The sequence below is a fragment of the Trachinotus anak genome, unplaced genomic scaffold, assembly GCF_046630095.1.
Source record: "Trachinotus anak isolate AG129_WGS33_773 ecotype Australia unplaced genomic scaffold, CSIRO_AGI_Tana_v1 ptg000023l, whole genome shotgun sequence".
Classification (NCBI taxonomy): Eukaryota; Metazoa; Chordata; class Actinopteri; order Carangiformes; family Carangidae; genus Trachinotus; species Trachinotus anak.
Window position 1 is genome coordinate 3,460,322 of NW_027273874.1, and position 18,060 is coordinate 3,478,381.

General features: G+C 40.6%; 1 protein-coding gene and 1 non-coding gene across 2 annotated transcripts; both read left to right on the forward strand.

Moving 5' to 3' along the window:
- The first annotated feature begins 4,442 nt into the window (after positions 1-4,442).
- Positions 4,443-4,525, forward strand: trnal-cag (transfer RNA leucine (anticodon CAG)). Its single transcript has one exon. It is a non-coding gene; the product is annotated as a tRNA-Leu (tRNA).
- A 2,913-nt stretch (positions 4,526-7,438) lies between these two features.
- shtn2 (shootin 2) lies at positions 7,439-17,624 on the forward strand. Its single transcript, XM_071459372.1, has 17 exons — positions 7,439-7,616; positions 8,502-8,551; positions 8,876-8,936; positions 9,178-9,272; positions 9,635-9,830; positions 10,505-10,602; positions 10,687-10,768; positions 11,333-11,427; positions 14,055-14,201; positions 14,303-14,456; positions 14,910-15,045; positions 15,271-15,329; positions 15,440-15,537; positions 15,689-15,709; positions 15,813-15,866; positions 15,959-16,109; positions 16,596-17,624. The coding sequence occupies exons 1-17, from the start codon at positions 7,583-7,585 to the stop codon at positions 16,751-16,753; spliced, it is 1,689 nt and encodes a 562-aa protein (XP_071315473.1). The 5' UTR covers positions 7,439-7,582; the 3' UTR covers positions 16,754-17,624.
- Positions 17,625-18,060: the final 436 nt, after the last annotated feature.

An 18,060-nucleotide genomic window follows, 5' to 3' on the forward strand; every position in this document is an offset into this window, starting at 1 on the left:
GTTCAGCTGCAGACAGTGCCACTGTGTGCCCACCATGACCAGACACCCTGCTTCCTCTCCTGTCATGACCCGGAGACGGTGATCGACCGTCTGTGCCACTTTGTGCCGGGTTTAGCAGACGGCTTCCCCTCTGACATCATCACTGTGAGATGGTGATGTAGCTGCCACTACAGGAGACGAGGCAAAAGCCAACCACGGAGGACACTGACAGTGTGTCTGGGATTTTGTTGGGCACATAGAGGCTGAAGTGTTTTTTTTTTTTTTTTTTGCTTCCAGACTTTGCATGTAGTCCGGCACGAGCAGAAAAGACAGAACAGAGGTACACACATGAAAAACTTCCCTTCAGCAGGTGTTGGACAAAACAGGAAATACCAAGAAATAAATAGCAGAATCCACAGATTATTTCTTTGCCCCCACAATAATAAACACAAGTGAATAACACATTACTGAGGTAGCAAAGGCACTGTGCAGATTTTACAGTAAGCACATTTCTGCCAATATTGCTAATTGTGTACCTTCCTTTTTCAGATACAAAATGGTAATAACTTGGATTTTTTCATTTCATTTCATTCATTTGCACAGTATCTAATTTAATTTTCTGTTCAAACTCCGAGTTCAGAGTTTTTTTCCCCCTGCAGTCTGAGGGTTTAGAGCTGAGCAGAGAGGCCTTATAGAAGAAATGAGGCAGAGCAACAGGTGGCAGATGACAGAGTTATAGCGACACCTACAGAGCTCAGAGAGTAAAAACAACCAGCTTCGGTCAGGGAACACACACATGCAGCCTTAACATGCTGGACTCTGAAGTCTGAGTTTACAGAGGGCCATCTACAATTACTCCGTCATAGAGGCTGCATATTGCACTTTCTTTTTAAAGTGCAATATGAAATGCATCAGTCAATCCAAGTTTTCATGCAGTTTGGTACAGGTCAGTTTTACAGGTGGCCGACAAAGTAGTCAAACAAATAAAAAAGTAAAAATATACATCATTGATTTATTATATACTGTAATTAGAGGAATCAGGTTTAACTGTACTGTTAAACTATATTGTAATTTGTTATTTCCTGTATTCATCCATCAAACATATCAAGTAGGTCTGGATATTTTTATACCAGAGATGATATGATACCTAAGTTTCTTTTTTTTTAACATAACTTGAGCAATATGAATCATTTTTAATTCAATTTTTTTAAAATAAATAAATAAATAAATAATATTTTTTTTAATTTTCTTTTTTCTTTTTAATAAAATAAGAGAAACTTCTCATATTTTAAAATTTTATTTAGTCTCAACATGAAGCAGCAATACAAGGGTTTTGTCTACATTAAATACAGTCCCAAATTATTTAATTCAACTTAGTTCAAAATACTTTCTTTGTACCACAAAATGTGATGTGAGGCAAGCAGCTTGGCAAAAAAAACAAACAAAATAAAAAACATGAAAATTCTTTAACACACAGATAAAAACTGTCTAAAAATGCAAAATGTGGCAGTGTTAAGATTAAAAGAAAAACCCACATGGATTCACAGCAGTGAATCAGCACTTTTTCTGATAAATCACATCATATTTAGAACAAAATAGACTGAGGTTCAATACCCAGCTGTATACTATAAGAGCAGAACAATGTGGGGATAATAGACAACACATTTTCTTTAAACGTGCAACTTTAGAGGATCATTTGGTTAGAAAATGGGCACAGAAAACAGAAAAGTACAAAGGACAATAAATGTACAAAATTCCATACAAATCCATATGATTGCCTGTGTTTACATAATTTATCTCTACTCTGGATGTGACTTGTTTTTTTTGGAGTTGCACGTATTGACCTGCTGAACCTGTAATGACTGTAAAGCTTGCATCATGATCAATAGCCACAGTAGCCGGTACACATTTGGTGAATGTTCTCCCTCAGTTCAGTGGGCCTGCGTGTGAATCTGCCGGCGTTTGTGTGTAATGTGCGCTGAAACTAATCACAGGAGAATATTGTCATTTACTCACTCCAATAGACTCGGTCGTCATCCTCTGGTCTAAACTAATGCAGAGACAAATCCCCCGCAGGGAATTGACTCATTGGCTGCTATTCTCAGCAAGCACACAGTCAGATATTCATTCACACCTGCAGCCTCAAATATTCACGTGTGTCTCCTGCAACAGTGTAGTAGCGAGTAACATGAATGCAGTTTAAAGCTGTGGCTGCATGGTGATATAATATCAAGTGGTAAACACGGCCTACATATTAAATATCCCATTAAGCGCTTATAAAAATTAAAGGATAGTTTGGGGTCACGGAAAATGATATGCTTCTGTTTGGAGGCAAACACAAAAAAAAAAAAAGTGTTGGTGTTTGTTTGGACAAAATGTAATGGCTCGGACACGGCTTTTATGATGGAGAGGGGGGGAAAGTGAGAGGGAGAAAAAGGAGAGTCTCACATTAAAGATGATGGAGCCGGCGGCAGCAGCGGCGGCCCTGTTTGTTTGTGTTTCTAGTGTACAGTGGAGTCACCAGGAGGCCAGCAGTGTCTGCAAGGCTCTTCTGTCACAACGCATCCCGTCTCCCTCCTCCGAACATACTAGCGTTCCTACCCCTCCTCTCTCGCTGTTTTCAGCATCCCCTTCTCTGAATTCCCAGAAATCGAATCTGTCTGTCACCATCCTGCTAAAAACACCCCTCCTGTCTTTCATTCCCTGCCTCCTCTTATCTCCTGCCCGAGGTCTCGTCTTCTGCAAAGTTCACGGCCCCGCTGACCTCATGTTGACCCAGGCTTGACCTTTGCAGGTTAGCGTCTCTGTCAGCTGCAGCTGTGGTGCTGCTAAAAGCCTGGATAATCCAATCACACAGTCATTAGTGCTGAGTAGGCCAGAGCCGGAGCAGGTGAGTGTGTGTTTGTGTGTGTATTTATGTCGCTCTCTCTCTCATAATCTTCCTCCCTTACTCAGATTTCTGCTCATTTCACACACAAACCGCTGTAGGTTTACGCAGCAGATAATCATAACCTTCCCCTGTTTGTCATGTGCTCAAAAACACATCAGCTCAATAGCGTTAAATCCCAATGATCTGACACCTCGGTGCGATTCTGCTCCAAGTATTAAACAGTCTGATGCTGCTGCGGTGTCACATCCCAAATCAGTCCATTCAGCTTCATTAGGCCTCTGCTTTAACAACAACATGTGTGGATGCAAATGAGGGAGGGGTTGCCAGGATTGAAATTTTCAGGATGAAAAGCATGCGTGGTGTCTGAGCCATCACGGTGGATAAGTAAAAAAGGCGAGAGAGGCCAAAGACTGAAAATAAACCAGGTTTTTTTTTTTTTTTTTTTTTTTGACAGTCCTCCAGTGCTCCTGCAGAGTTTGGGAGAAAAAAAAATGTTATGATCTCAGCTATTAAGTAGGAAAACTTAACTCTTAAAGGCTGTAAAGCACAGTTAACATTAAGAGAAGAGAAATTCTTAGTCAGACAGTGCCAGTGTCTTTTAATTGGGTCTTTACTATTGTTTCATGCTCTCCTGCCTGTCTGTTACCATGCCAATGTCTCCCTTTTTATCTCAGTGGAAACTACCTGATTAATTAAAATTAACAACAATATACTACAACCTGCATACGACAAACCCTTTAACACTCTATTGATACAATTATAACATTAAAAATCAGGCGTTTATTCCTATTCTACCCCACATTGCAGCTTTGTATTATTTCTTTATTTACCCTTTATTCTTTTTCCTATTCTTATTTGACTGTATACTTACATCATAATGCTTTTTAATGTCTATATTATGGACTTTCGCTCACTAATGTGTGTCTACTCACCAAATGTAAACATCTTAGACTGAATACTGTTGCTGCTAAAGTGTCTAAAGTGCAACACACAATTATTTTAAGGAGGCAACAAAACCCATTTAGCAAAGTGAATAAATAACTCTAAAAAAAATGCTTACTAACAGTAAAAGTAATGACAAATATTTTATCATCCATCTCAGATTCCTAACACACAACTTTAGCTGCAGAGTAAATATTACAATTTCAATTTCTTTGACCTCCTGTGTTTCACTGAGCTGCAGAAGCAAACCGATGAACAGTTTGTGGTAAGAAGATTTTTCCTGACATGGTTTAAGGGGAACCGTAAATGAAACCGGATGTGGGGGTTTTAAGGAAGCTTGCACATGTTAAAAAAAAAAAATGAAGATAAAGTTGAATTTTGTGCAGGATGTGACAGGAAACAGTTGAAGGAGCTCGACGCTGACAGAAACATGGAGAGACGAGAGCAGGTTTGTTGACTATCACATGAAAATGTTATAGTGTGAAGCAGCTAAGTCCTTTTCAAAAATACTCCAGTAGTTTTTCTTTGAACGGTGATAATATCAACAGATAAAAAAACATGTCTTCATAGCTCACAGGCCTGGTTTACACATCACTCTTTATAGTGGTATGTGACGTCATGACGCCACAACGTCAGGATGGCCGAGCGGTCTAAGGCGCTGCGTTCAGGTCGCAGTCTCCTCTGGAGGCGTGGGTTCGAATCCCACTTCTGACAACAGCTTTTTGACTTGCTCAATCAATCCACCTCTGAGCAACAAACGCTGCAGGCATCCTGTTAACATGTTTTTCCTGCGTTAACCACTGACTTCCTGTTGGCTGAGACTTTTATTTTGAAGACCCTCAACCTTATGGCTCCAGTTGCAGCCTAAAAAAATAAAAATAAAAACAGCTTTTCCTCATCAGACATGTCTTCTACATGCTGCAGCACATGTAGCATATAGAGTAAATGTTATTATTTCTATCATATGAAACCATGACTGTGGCGTATTATTCTACTTTATTACAATACAGTGCTTAGCTTTCAATCCATGACAGAGTGCAGAAGTGCAGAATTCAGTAATGAACGAACGAAAAAGTTAATATTTAAAGATTTTAATATAGGCTGCTTTCAGGTGTAACTCACAGGCTACTGACAACCAGGGCAATAGAAGCACCAGGATCTAGAGTTTATTTCCTCAACATTCAGATATTTTTATTTTCAATTTCACAGTCAGGAATTAAATTGTGGTAGGGTTGTTAAGGGATCACATTTAAATATAATAAAGAAGCTACAAAAATACTGGAAGCTGTGGCGTGGTAATTACAGTGCAGTGTGCATAAACTTGAAGGTTTATAAATGGTTTATAACACACTAATATTGTTGGGAGCCCATATAAGGGCATTTAAAATGTTTATTAACTTACTGTATAATGTAACATCAGCAAATATAACTTTCCCCATGAAAACATATAAACATTATTACATCTGCTTTACTACATTGTCAAGCATCATCCATTCATATATATCAGCCTCCAGTGATGGAAGCCCACAGGGGCAGATACAGTTGTTAATACATTAATAAATGCTTTATCTGCTACTCTTTTGGGTGTTATAAAATATTTATTAAATGCTTATCTACTGCTTCTAAATGCTAAAAAGATGCGAATAATGTCTGTATTATAAGATAATATTGTGGGTATATTAATTATGAAACGTGTGTGTTTTTGATTAATACAAGAGCTGTCAAAATAAAGTCATCACAGAGTAATTCAATCTTCAAATGAAACAAAAGGAGTGTTAAAAAGGTCAAAGGCCCACTGAAACCAAAACTCAGCTTTGTTTAGTCTTTTTGATTGACAAAAAAAAAAAACGAAAAAAAAAAACTACTGCCTTTCTAATGTGTCTCTATTTAACCAGAATTTAAAGACGCAGTTCTAATGAGGACCAAGTTTTCTGACAATGTCGCCCACTGCAAGAAACACCAGACAACGACTAATGTTAAGTGACAATTTCACCTTTATTAACATGGTGAAGAATCATTAGTAAAGGTCAGGGTGACAGGCTGGAGGAGGCTTTGGTGCTCAGGTGGTGCCTGTAAAGAGAGCAACACACTGAGAGAAAAGACTCATTAAATCACAAGGACGTCACCGCCATGACTCACAGCAGCTTTTCATCGTTCGGCCGAACAGGCCATCCGCTTGTGCATTGAGGGGGATTTAAGAGCGTCAAATTTTCAATGAGGCTTTTTGATGATTTCACCAGGAATCATTAGACATGTTCATTGTCCCATGTTTGTTTTGGAAATAAAGAAATCTTGCAGCCAATATCTTTTGGAATTTAAAAAGCACTTTTCCAAGGCCGCCATCAAACACTGGCATGTTTCAGCGCGAAATGTTTGAAAGTCATTTCTGAGTTTTAAAGATAACCCTAAAGCACCATGTGGACATTTTTGTAATGTTTGTGGACATTAAAATAATGTTTGTGAAGTTATTTCACAAGCCAGCATTGTTTGACTCTGTTTCATTCATGATAACAGTGATAAGTGTTAATTGCAACCATAGTGGCGCCTATATTTTAAAGTAGGGCTTAACTACATTAAATCCTCTGCTTGGAACAAACTTTTCAAACGCTTGAAATTATCTAGAAAGATTTAATTTATCCCATCGAGGTCTCAGGTTGTTGTCCCTGTCTTTAAATGCCAACTAACAACATGTGGGGTTTCTGTGCTTGTGCAGCCTCTATCCACCGAAAGAAAAGGCTTTATTCACTCGAGATGAACACAGACAAAAGATTAAAAAAAACATTGTCCTTGAATATAGCCTAGTCAGCATTACATTTTCCTTAATTGCAATCACGGGCGCTGTTTATTTTGATTTCGTAATACATACACTGTTCTGCTAATGTAAACACTAGAGCCCAAATGTGTATTCATCCACAGTTGCAAGTAGTCCCCAGTAAATGCACAATTTATTCCTGTTTGTGTAATGATTGCTAAAAACTACAAAAGCCCAGCTGTGGGCTAGGAAATGTGTCCCACACACAGGGTAGGGAAAGAAGAGAGTATTGAGGGATGGAGTGACAGTCATTGGATCGGTTGATAGTCATAAAAATACAGAATAACACCAACATCATCCTTCTTTATCTTCTTTTTTACCCTGACACACCGAACCCCACAGGCCTGGAGCTCCAGGGAAGTGAAATCAAAGTTAAATAAGCTTAGGTTAACCTACAAGTTCTCAGTGTGCTTCTAGAAATCACCCAGAATTTGGTTCCCATGGCAGGTGTGTGATGTTTCAGAGGTCGTGAACTCTAAGCACACATGCTAATAGAGGAATAAAAGCAGCTTTGCCGGGCCGTGGCTGCTTGAGTGACATTGATCTTGTGGCAGGGAGACAGTGTCGTCCCTCAGAGACCACATGAATAGACAGAGGCTACATTTTCCCCTTTTCACTGTATATGCAAAGGGGGGAAAAGTTCACACACTTCCTCTAATTTACTTGTAACATCAAGAGCAAAAAGGCTGCAAAAAAAAAAAAGCATAAAAACTCTCTCATGTAGCTGTAAATCCACACTGGATGATGATGATTAAGACGGCCCTTTGACCATAAGGAAAAAGTTCCTTTTTTTGAAATCGTTGCAGTGGGGGAGGGTTTAAGCAGAAATTCTCACTTGCTTCCTTCATAGTTAGGCGAGTGCTGCTCAGAGAGAAAGCAGGGTTTTGTTTGTGCTGGAATGTGCATCTTAGTTTAGTTTACTGAGGAGATAAAAACTTGAAAAGCACGCAGACGGCAGGATGTGGGTCCAAGATGAGGAGAGTGCAGCTGCAGGTAAGACTTGATACACTGTGGCTGCGTTACTTATTTTAGTCACATGATGGCTACTGCAGTTTCAAAAAGACTTTGCAGTATCTGAATAAGTCGTGTTTTTTACTGGTGGTGAGCTACTGTGACCAAAGTAAAACATTAAAGGGGTTTTTAGCTCAACACTTGTGTTTACAGCTTCATGTTTCTTGAATGATCAAGGTCGATATTCCTTTCATTCACAATAAATGCTTTATTTTGAGCAGTTGTTCAATTTTAAAAGCAGATTTATAATTCTAAATAAATAATTCTATGTAAATGTTGAACATTCAGTCTTAATTAGATTGTTTGAACACACATTTTAATCTGTTTGATTTAAAGGGGAACTCAATGCATCAAAGTGGGTTTACAGGTCTTGGGCTTCAGTACTGCATATGTGAAAAATGCTATGTTTATTGCTGCTATCTTAACAAAGCTGAATCTCCAACCAGGTTGAGTTGCATTGTTTAGCTTAATACAAAGAGTGGACACAGGGGTAACCAGCTAGTCTGGCTCTGGTTTAAGTTATAAAATCCACCAACTAGGAGCTCTAAAGGTCATTAATCAACATCTTATATCTTGTTTGTTCCGTTCATTCCTACAAAATCCTACTTTTCAATCTCCCACTTTTGGCAAGAAAGTAATTTATTGTGTTTCCTAAAATGCCAAATAATTGCTTTAAGTCTGAATCCACTGAAAGTGAAAGGTTTATTCGTGATCCGTCTGCAATTTCACTTCCTGTATACCTCTGGCTGACCTCCTTCAGATGGCCTGAAGTTCCTCTTGCAGTCACGCTGACAGGGTGTGAGGATTTTCGTTTACCACCCCCCTGTTTTCTGTTGACGAGATAAAATGATTTTCTGTTTCCCACAGAGTCTGATGGAGAGAGCGGTTTGTCTTCTGAAGATGAAGGAGACGTTCAGGTAGCACTGATGATGACAGGGAGTAAATTATTTGTTAATTAGTGCCACTTTGTAATTGCATTAGAGACAATCAGCATGGGAGGAAACACTAAATATCCTGCTCTAGTAGACGGACTGTTATTTCTCTGACTTCAACACAAAAGCCATAACATTTCCTGTCTCAAGTTACACTTTAAAGGAAAAACAGAAGAAGGAAAAAGAAAGAAATGATAAAATAATAATAAAATAGAATAGAATAAAATGTGAGTAAAATCAAACACACCAGGTTGTTGGTATGAATTGATCCTTGTCTCCTGTGTTTCTTCGTCTTTGGTTGAATGTTAGTATGAGTTCCTGGAAAAGCAGAGAGATGAAGCCAATCAGAGACTGTCTGAGCTGGAGGAAGGTGAGATTCAGAGCCTGCTTTCATTCTGTTCACCTTCTTCAGTCACACCATCATGTAGACTCAGATTAAAATTCACACCTATGGACAATCTGCAGTAGAAACTTGTCAGTAGAAAGATGAAAAGGAGAAAGGAAGATAAAACAAATACGTTTTAAGATGATTCTGTGCAATTTCAAATTCAAATCCCTCCTCTCCTTTACACTTCTCTGAGAGAACCATGACTAACAACCTTCGTCTCCAGTCTCCAATCAGCTCCTGAAAGAGATCAATGTATTGGAGCTCCAGTTCCAGATTGAACGATCCTGTAGGGAGAGCGCTGAAGTGCTGGCTGTCAAGGTAAGCCTTTCCTTTCCTTTCCTTTCCTTTCCTTTCCTTTCCTTTCTTTTCCTTTTCTTTCCTTTCCTTGTCTGTTTATGTTTATGTCTGTCCTAAGTCATTCTTGTTTCCTATACTTCTTTTAGATCTTTTCCTTTTCTGTCTCCTTTCCTGTGCTTTCCTCCCCTATTTCCACCTTTTTTTCTTCCCTAACCAGTCCTCCAATCTTACGGAGCTCTTGTGTAAAGTAGCTTTGCATACTGTAGATCAGGTGATATCCCCTGTCCTCACCTTACCTCTGTCTGTCATTTTTATACTTATAAAATAAAATAACACCAACAGCATGGACCTCCACTCTCACCATCACCTCCTCTGTTGCCTAGGTGACCAAGGAGAACAAAGCCTTGAAGAGGAGGAGCCAGATGCTGATGCCGCTCATCGCCGAGCTGCCTGAAAACCTGGCTGATTTGACCTTTGACCCAGAGACTGACCCCACAGTGAATGGTGATGTGGTGGATCTTGGTGAGGACAGAGGCGGTGAGGAGACGCTGCTGCTGGAGAGCCAGGCCAAGATCGCAGGTTGGCCAAAACTACTCATGATGTAAATTCACTTGTTTCAAAATTAAAACATAACCTGGATTATAAAAACTGGTTAACTGAACTGGAAACTATTGAACACGAGCAATGACAGGATATAGAACTAGGAATATAAGTAGTAATAATAACCTTCAAAATAAGAGGCACTTTAGCTGCTGTTGTACCTGATGTCCCATAATAACCATCATGATATATTAAACATTACCAGTTCTGCCAATTAGCTGAAGGACTAAATTCATGTATTTATAATCAGGCTGACATAGTTTAGTGTTACTCTGAGCCCTACCTGTACTTCAGGATTTTTCCCATGCAAACTTTAGGGTTAATTAAAAAGCATCGTAAAAACATTTCATCTGTGTTGGAAGAGAGCAGACGTCCGTGTGATCATGAAGATACAACCCACTGCTGTATGACTGTAACTATGACTTTCACCCAAGGTTTATGAAGGGAATGTTATTATAAATATATTATGAATAAAGATGGACCTTGATCATCCATAATCAGATCATCATCATCATCATCACAGCTGCACTGGAATAAGGATCATTTCGGGTTTCCCAGATTTAGATGAGTTGTGTTTTGATTATTTATTGGAATTCGGTGATCGGTGCTGAGATCTATAACTCGTCACAAGCTTCTTCCTGTCTGTGTGTCAGAGCTGCAGGCGTCAGTGGACGGTCTGCTGGCCGAGAAGCTGCAGCTGGAACAAGAAGTAGAGCATCTGACCAAACAGCAGGACCAACTCAGAGGGCAGGTACATCACTGTGTGTGTGTGTGTGTGTGTGTGTGTGTGTGTGTGTGTATACCAATGTGCCTTATCACAGACATTTTATCGCAGCTAGCTCTGGAGGTTGAGGAGAAAGAGGCCATACTGAGGAAAATGAACAAACAGAGCAAGACCATGAATAAACTCAAACGAGGTAAGTCCTCATCACACCGGTGCTGTAACAAATTACTGTTGTTATTATGAATCATTTAATATAGAAAAAATCCCCTTCACAAGTTCCCAACCTCGAGGTGGCATCTTTCCTTGTTCCCATTTCTTATTTCGTCCACTAAGTCAAAATCTTAAAGGGTCAGTTCACCCAAATTACAAAACAACAAAAATATATTGTCTTTTACGTTTAGTGATATCTATTCATACAAAAACATTTAGTTGTATTTTCTGGGGTTTTGCCTCAATTCTTTTAAGTATCATTGTTGTAATTGTCACTGTAATTTGGGTAAAGTGAGACTTTGATGCAGAGTTTTGCATTTAACAGAGAAAAACAGCAAATCCTCATAATATGACCAATGATGTGGCCTCTTTACTGCACAAATGACATAACATGATCAATCAGTTATCAAATCTATTAAGCAACTGATCATTTCAGCACCAAAAACATCATGAATGCTGTGAATAAGATCATAAATGCCACTTTATTTTTTATTTCTGTGTGTGTGTGTGTGTGTGTGTGTGTGTGTGTGTGTGTGTGTTTGCACAGTCTCCCAGCTTGTCACAGAGGAGTTCACAGAGATGTCTCAGAGACTGGAGTTGGAGGAGGGCCTCCGGCAGCACGCTGAAGTCTTTGCCCACCAGGTCTGAGCGCGTGGCATGCACATGTGTGTGCGTCGCTTGTGTGTGCGTGTGTGTTTCCAGCATGGCATGAAACATTTTGTCATACATTCACACCTATATATACTGAGGGTGACAGGTCGTGCCACAGGAAGGGAGCAGGAGTGTTAGCGCTGACCTTCGGGCAGCTACGGCGAACAGACGGACACTTGGCAGTGGGTGGGTGGAGGTGGTGGTGAGGGTGGAAGGTGGGGGGGGGGGGGGGGGGGGGGGCACACACTTCCTCTGTCAGAGAGCAGCTGATGTGGCGGGACAGGAGAAGGGGTCTCCATTCTCTGTTTTCACACCGATGACACTTTGGTCAAACCCGGGCTCTCTCTGTGTGAGGCGAGGCATTCACACAAACAAGACAAAGGCAGAAACACACTCGTACACATGCAGGAAAAAACACCAGTTCGCTTAACATCCACATACCCAAACACACACACACACACACACACACACACACTCACACACACAGACCACAGTTTTTTGCTGCCCCACCTGCTCCTATAATGAAGGCCTTTTCTTTCAAAAAACGTCTCTCTGTTCCCTTCCCTTCCCATTTAGCCCCTCCCTTCCCCATAATTAGTGGTCATCACTGCTGCCGAAGGAGAATAGTGGTCTTTAAGCACAACCTGTCTTTGCCTGACACCTTTATGTTTTGCCGAGCATATAGCAATTGTCGCCTTTGTGCACAGTGTCCTCCATTTACCGGACAGGCGCACAATGGGCTGCCTTGCAGGGGTCCTTACCTGTGAAAAGGACCCCCAACTGTTCACACAATTCAGCCCCTTTACTCTCAATTCATGGTAAAAGACCCCCCTGAGCTGAATGCCTCTTGTATGCACTACTATTTGTCTGTTTTCATGTGTTTTGAAAACACCAACCATTCACACCTCTTCTCTGTGATGCATGGTGGTATAATGATGCAGGGCCTCAAACAGGAAACAATTTGGAGGTTTTTTTTTTGTTTTTTTTTTGTTTTTTTGTGTGTGTGTGTGTGTATCTTTGTCTCTTTGTGTTGCTGTGTGCGGCCGTGCCTGTGTGTTTGTGTGTATGAAATAATTGTGCTAATTGCTGTGTGAAAATTGGTCTCTGCTGAAGGGACACCAGAGATTAGAGCGGTGTAATTTGCAGCGCGGAGCCTCGTGCTGCCTGTTCTGATAGAGAGCTCACCAAAGCTGCTGCTTCAGTTTGTCCTTACAGTAAAAATACCGAAATGAAAACCGTGTTTTTTCACACTTCCTATTCTCTGATGAAGGACCTGTTCCCAAAAAACCTCCATACAACCTGTCAGAGTGACGGTTTATGAACCCAGAGCACACCGAGGTCATGTCCTTCATATTGTTTCTGAGAATAAGGGTTTTAATGACTACAATTACACACCGATCACACATGATTGGTTTTTAATGGTGATTCTTATATTTCTGGGAGGCAACTTACCTTAAATTAATCTGTTCCTGTTTTATAAATATATATGCCAATGAAATTACAAGAATTATCTACTTGGGAACATTAAAATGGCTTTGATTTGAAACAAATTTTAAACCATCAGGTATTCAGATAAAATCCACAGGAACTCCAGCTGAGCAGTTACATGTGCTGAATGTGCAGAAAATTAAAAATAATCAGAAAATTTTGCAGCAATTTGGGAGCCAATCAAAAAAAACTGAGTTCAGTATTTCCAGCTACTGCTCTAATAATGACTGCAAACAGTATATGAAAGAATAAGAAAGAAATACTTGATTTTCTCAAAGTGTTCTTTCATATTTTTCAACTATTTTATTGGTCACATTTTCAACTGCATCACTCATGGTCGGCTTTTTATTTACGACCTCATCGATTGTATTAAACACCTTTTTTTTTAAATCTGGTGGCTGACTCCTGAGCTGAATCTCTGTCCTCTTGCAATATCTGTTTGTTGTGTTGCCACTGTTGTGTCAGTGTCTGTCCTTGTTATCTCCTGTGACTTGTCTCGCTTGTGTCAGTTTTGTTATTTGTCACAATGCATGGTCAAACAAACTGCTTCCCCTATGTTAAGATTAATAAAGTTATCTGCTCTCATCTTGGTCAGAACCCACATTTTACCCATGTATAGGATGAAACATCACGAGTGACAAAACGTTTGTTTATAGCGCTCTGATCATTTATGAGCTCTGAACCACAATAATTAACGATAACTGGCGTACATATTGTCACACCACAGAAGAAAGAATCTAATTTTCCCAGTGCATCAAGGCAAAGCCTGACATTTTTACTTTTTCCTTACAAGCCACTTATCATAATGTAGGAAAAATGATGCTTTGTCTCACAGCTAAATCATCCTGTTTTCATTGTTAGTACCTTTCAGCGAAGCAGATGAGTAATTCTAACAAGGCTTCCAAGTCATTGTTCAGTTGAACAGTGGTTTGAAAACATTTCCCCTGCATTGTGACAACCTCCTGGGGCGAGAGAATGAACAACGAGTCAGTCGCCTCTCTCTTTATTTTGCCGCTAATTGCAGTTCACTGTCACTGATGTATTTCTCCTCCATTTTCGTAGAAGCTGATAATCGTAAAGATGTGTTCAAGATGTCAGAGGGTGAAGCTAGAATTGGTTTGTCTTGTCAGATGCTGGTGCAGCAGACGGTAGTCGACGGGCACAGCATGGTGCCGGTGCAGAGCTCAGAGATGGGCCTGCAGCTACAGCAGGCGCTGGAACAAATAGCAAGTGTCAGCACAGCCCTGAGCGATATACAGCGCTACTACCAGGACAAGGTGTGTTTGCATGTGATGGAACAGAGTGTCATGTTGCTGGAGAGAAAATGGTTGTCTATTTTCTCCATTTAAACCCCTGTTTGTCTCGTGTCTGTGTTCAGGTAACACAGAGTCAGAGCGCCGCGGAGGGGAGCAGCGTCCTCTCTGAGCTGCAGAAGCTGAGAGAGCAGCTGGAGAAGAGTGAGGAGGAGAGAAAGGCCTTGGAAACTCAGCTGCGTGAGGCCAACAGCACTGTCACGCAGCTGCAGGAAGAAGGTAGCTGCCCCTCCTCAGAAATCCGTCTTAGCAAAACATGCTTCATGAGTCGAACGGCTGAATGTTGAAGCCAAGGTTGGCAGTGATTTTGAAGAATATTGCAGAAATAGGAAGATGGTGAAGCTTGAGAAGAGCTGCTGCATGTTTAGAGGCATGTTTGACCTAATGACGAGTGGTGGCTGCGACTTGCTTACCCCACTTCAGCTCCATCTCACTGCACAGATTTGGTTTTTCTGATTATTTCAATTCATCCTGTCGCTGCCTGTTACAGTAGAAACATTTTTGAGTCACTGTGCTTCCTGCAAAACCCTTTTCTCAGTTGTCTTGCGGCTACAAAGTTCATCTTAGTCTCATTTGATTTGTTTCAATATGATGTTGCTCTTCCTGATTTAATCCTCTCTTGGTTTATGATACTGATGATCTAAGGCAAAGTTTTACTGTTTTCCTTTGTAGTGAAACAGCTACAAGAAACACAGAGGGAGGATACAATTGATGAACCAAGGGTGGAATCCACTCCAGCTCCACCACCACCACCACCACCACCACCTCCTCCACCGCCTCCTCCTCCACCTCCCACTACTGTCGTCAAGTATGTTTAACTAAGAGCTTCCTCCGCCATTTAACAGATAGGGAGTTTCAGCCAACAGTCCTAGTTGCACAAGTTTTAAAGATGACGACTTTATGCATATTTAGGAGCCACAGTAGAGCACAGGAGAACAAAGTCGGTTTGGTTAACATCAAACATCGTGAGATGAAAACACCGATCCACTGAATATGATCGTTTGACGCCTGTGACTTCACTCTCTGTGTCTAGTTTTCAAGATTTCCTGAGGAGCAGGAGGAAAGATGGAGCCAGTAAAGTTGATCCAAACAGTGAGTCTCCCTCTCCCACCTTTGAAGGAGAAATGTTGAGTCTCCCTTGATTATTATGTATATAAGCCACAATGTGATAGAGTGGAGTAAATTTATTTTTAATCTTTCAGAACCAGCACCCTTGTTGGACATAAAGGCGAAAGCTGTGGATGAAATGATGGACAGAATAAAGAAAGGCATCATCCTGAGGCCCATGAAGAGAGTACAGGTACACAAACTGTATTTACAAAGACTTAGTGTGTGTCTGCACTTTGTCGACACGTTGAACTTAAAGTACAAAACTTAAAGTACATAACAACAAAATCTGAAGTAATAAATAAGAATCTCTGATAAGTACCGTCCACCTTCTCTGCTCACAGGAGGATGACAGCTCATGGAAGGTCAGTCATCTATATACCTCTGTTTGCTTTTTGTTTTTATTATAACCCAGCTGAGATACTGTTCTGACAAGACATTTTCTTCATATCCCAAATCCTCTTCCAGGACCAGAGGAGTGAAAACAGAAAATCAGCTGTTCTGGAGTTGAAAGGGATGCTGGTAATAATTTAAAATCCAGGTTTCTCTGTACCTTGTATTATCATTATACTGACAATGAAAACTAAAACATCTTTAACCATCTAACAAATCAGGACAACATGAAACGTCAGCACCACCGCAGAGTGCCATCCAGGAGGAGAATCAGCCGAAACGTTGGGGAGCCAGAGCTGCTGATGGTGCTCCAGAGGAGGAGGAAGGTGATGGGGGAGAACCAGGACCCGAGCTCCTCAACCCAAACACGGGGTATGCTGTCCTGTCATCCCTCTGTGGTCATCGTGATGCTGCAGAGTGTGGTGTCTCTTTGTCTTTCATTGCTATCTTTTGGATTTTGTTTGGTTGACATTTCTATTCTTGTGATTGTATTTGGCTAGTGTCATGTGTATCTGTATAAGTGGCTGTTTAGGGCCTGTGTATGCTGTAGCAAAAAATCAATTAGTCAATCATACATCTCAAAGGCTACTTGTTGTTTTTAAGCTTAATTAGACTTATTAAAATATGGTTTATGATTATGTGAGAGTCAACCTCACAGATAGCTGTACTTTAGGAAACTGAGGGCCTAAATAATCCCCTTTTAGACTGTGTTTGAACCCAGTGGAGCCGCATTAGCTTCTGCAATATTTATCATCAGGACTTTATTATGTCACTGTCATCAACTTTTTAAGCTCCTTGCTTCAGCTCTTGTTTTTTGGATTTGTGCCTAACCGGAGGATGTGGTGATCTCTTGGTCAGACCCCCAGCCGGGTGCACAATGTGTCCCAGCAGCAGGAGATGCTCCCTGGGCAGGCGAGAGCAGCAGCGCTCCTGTGCTCCGGAGGCTGAGACAGAACAGGGAGAAGAGAGACTCTCGCATCAGAGCATCAGCTCTTATGATCAGCCCAGAGATCTGAGAGCAGTCAGAGGAACAAGTACATCGCTTTTCACATTTAACTGTCACTGCTGTTTTATATGATGATAAACTGGAGAAGTGTTTGTTGATGTATAAGGTTTTTTTTTTTTTATATATTCTGTGACTTTGACTTAAAAGCAACCCATCATATCTTTGCACTGAATTACATACAACATAAAAGCACTGCTTCTGTGATCCCTTTCAGTAAAATGTTAGGCAACCAGTGGTTGGTCTTGGTCTCTGCTGAAAAGGTTAACTAAACCACCTCTGGACCAAATACAGTCAGAGAACAGTTCTTAATGTTTGTTTTAACCTTGTGCGAGTACCAGACGGGAGGGGTATAAAGCAAACAAACATCTAATATTACATTCATGGCCAAACATAAACAAAGAAAAGCATTTTAAAAATGCCATTTAACCCAAATCTGCTCCAAAAAGCCAGTACTTGTTGCGTGTCAAAGGAAATGGAGCTCCCTTCAGCCGTGATTAATGTCCAACATCATTATTTTTGGGTGCCTGGGTTTTAGCTGATCTAAGTGCAAGTCACAGGAATTTTTATGCTACAGAATATAGATGAAAAATAGCCTGAGCCATTAAAAAGAAACACCCTTGAATATGGATACCCCCCCCCCCCCTCCTGAGGTGTCTGTCTCTTAAAGCTTGATCCAGCAGCCGGATGGAGACTGCAGGCACATTAAAGCTCTCACACCCAGAGCCCAGAGGTGTTGCTGAGATAAGAGCCTCAGGTGATCTGTGCGCTCCCTCCTGAAAGTATCTTTAAATGCAGCAGGTTGCCTTTTGTTTTCTCACCTCCACGGATATACTGTATACTTGTGCATGCATGCATGAATGAATACACACACCCTCACACCACGCTGTCTATCTATCTGCCTGCCTTTCTTTGTTAAAAGCATTTGAAAAGGGGATGAAATTACTCTCACCTTTGACTCTGACACCATTTTAGTGTCTTCACGCTGTTTCACATTATATATTTACTTTATTTAGCTCTTTTTACCAGAAAGTCCACCTTTTCACTCTCAGACATACATTTTTAATCTCTTTCAATCTCAAAGGTGTTAGCTTTTCAGTTGCAGTAATACGGGCTGCCTTCACAATGTTGTTGAATTCATACACATTAAAGCAAGTATGTGTGTGTGTGTGTGTGTGTGTGTAAGAGAGAGAGAGAGAGACTGAGACAGAGACAAAGAGACAGGAAGTTCTGAATATTACTCTATTTTATACTTTTATACTATTTTATACTACACTGATAATAGCAGGGACTCACACAAGGACTGGATCCATATAGTGT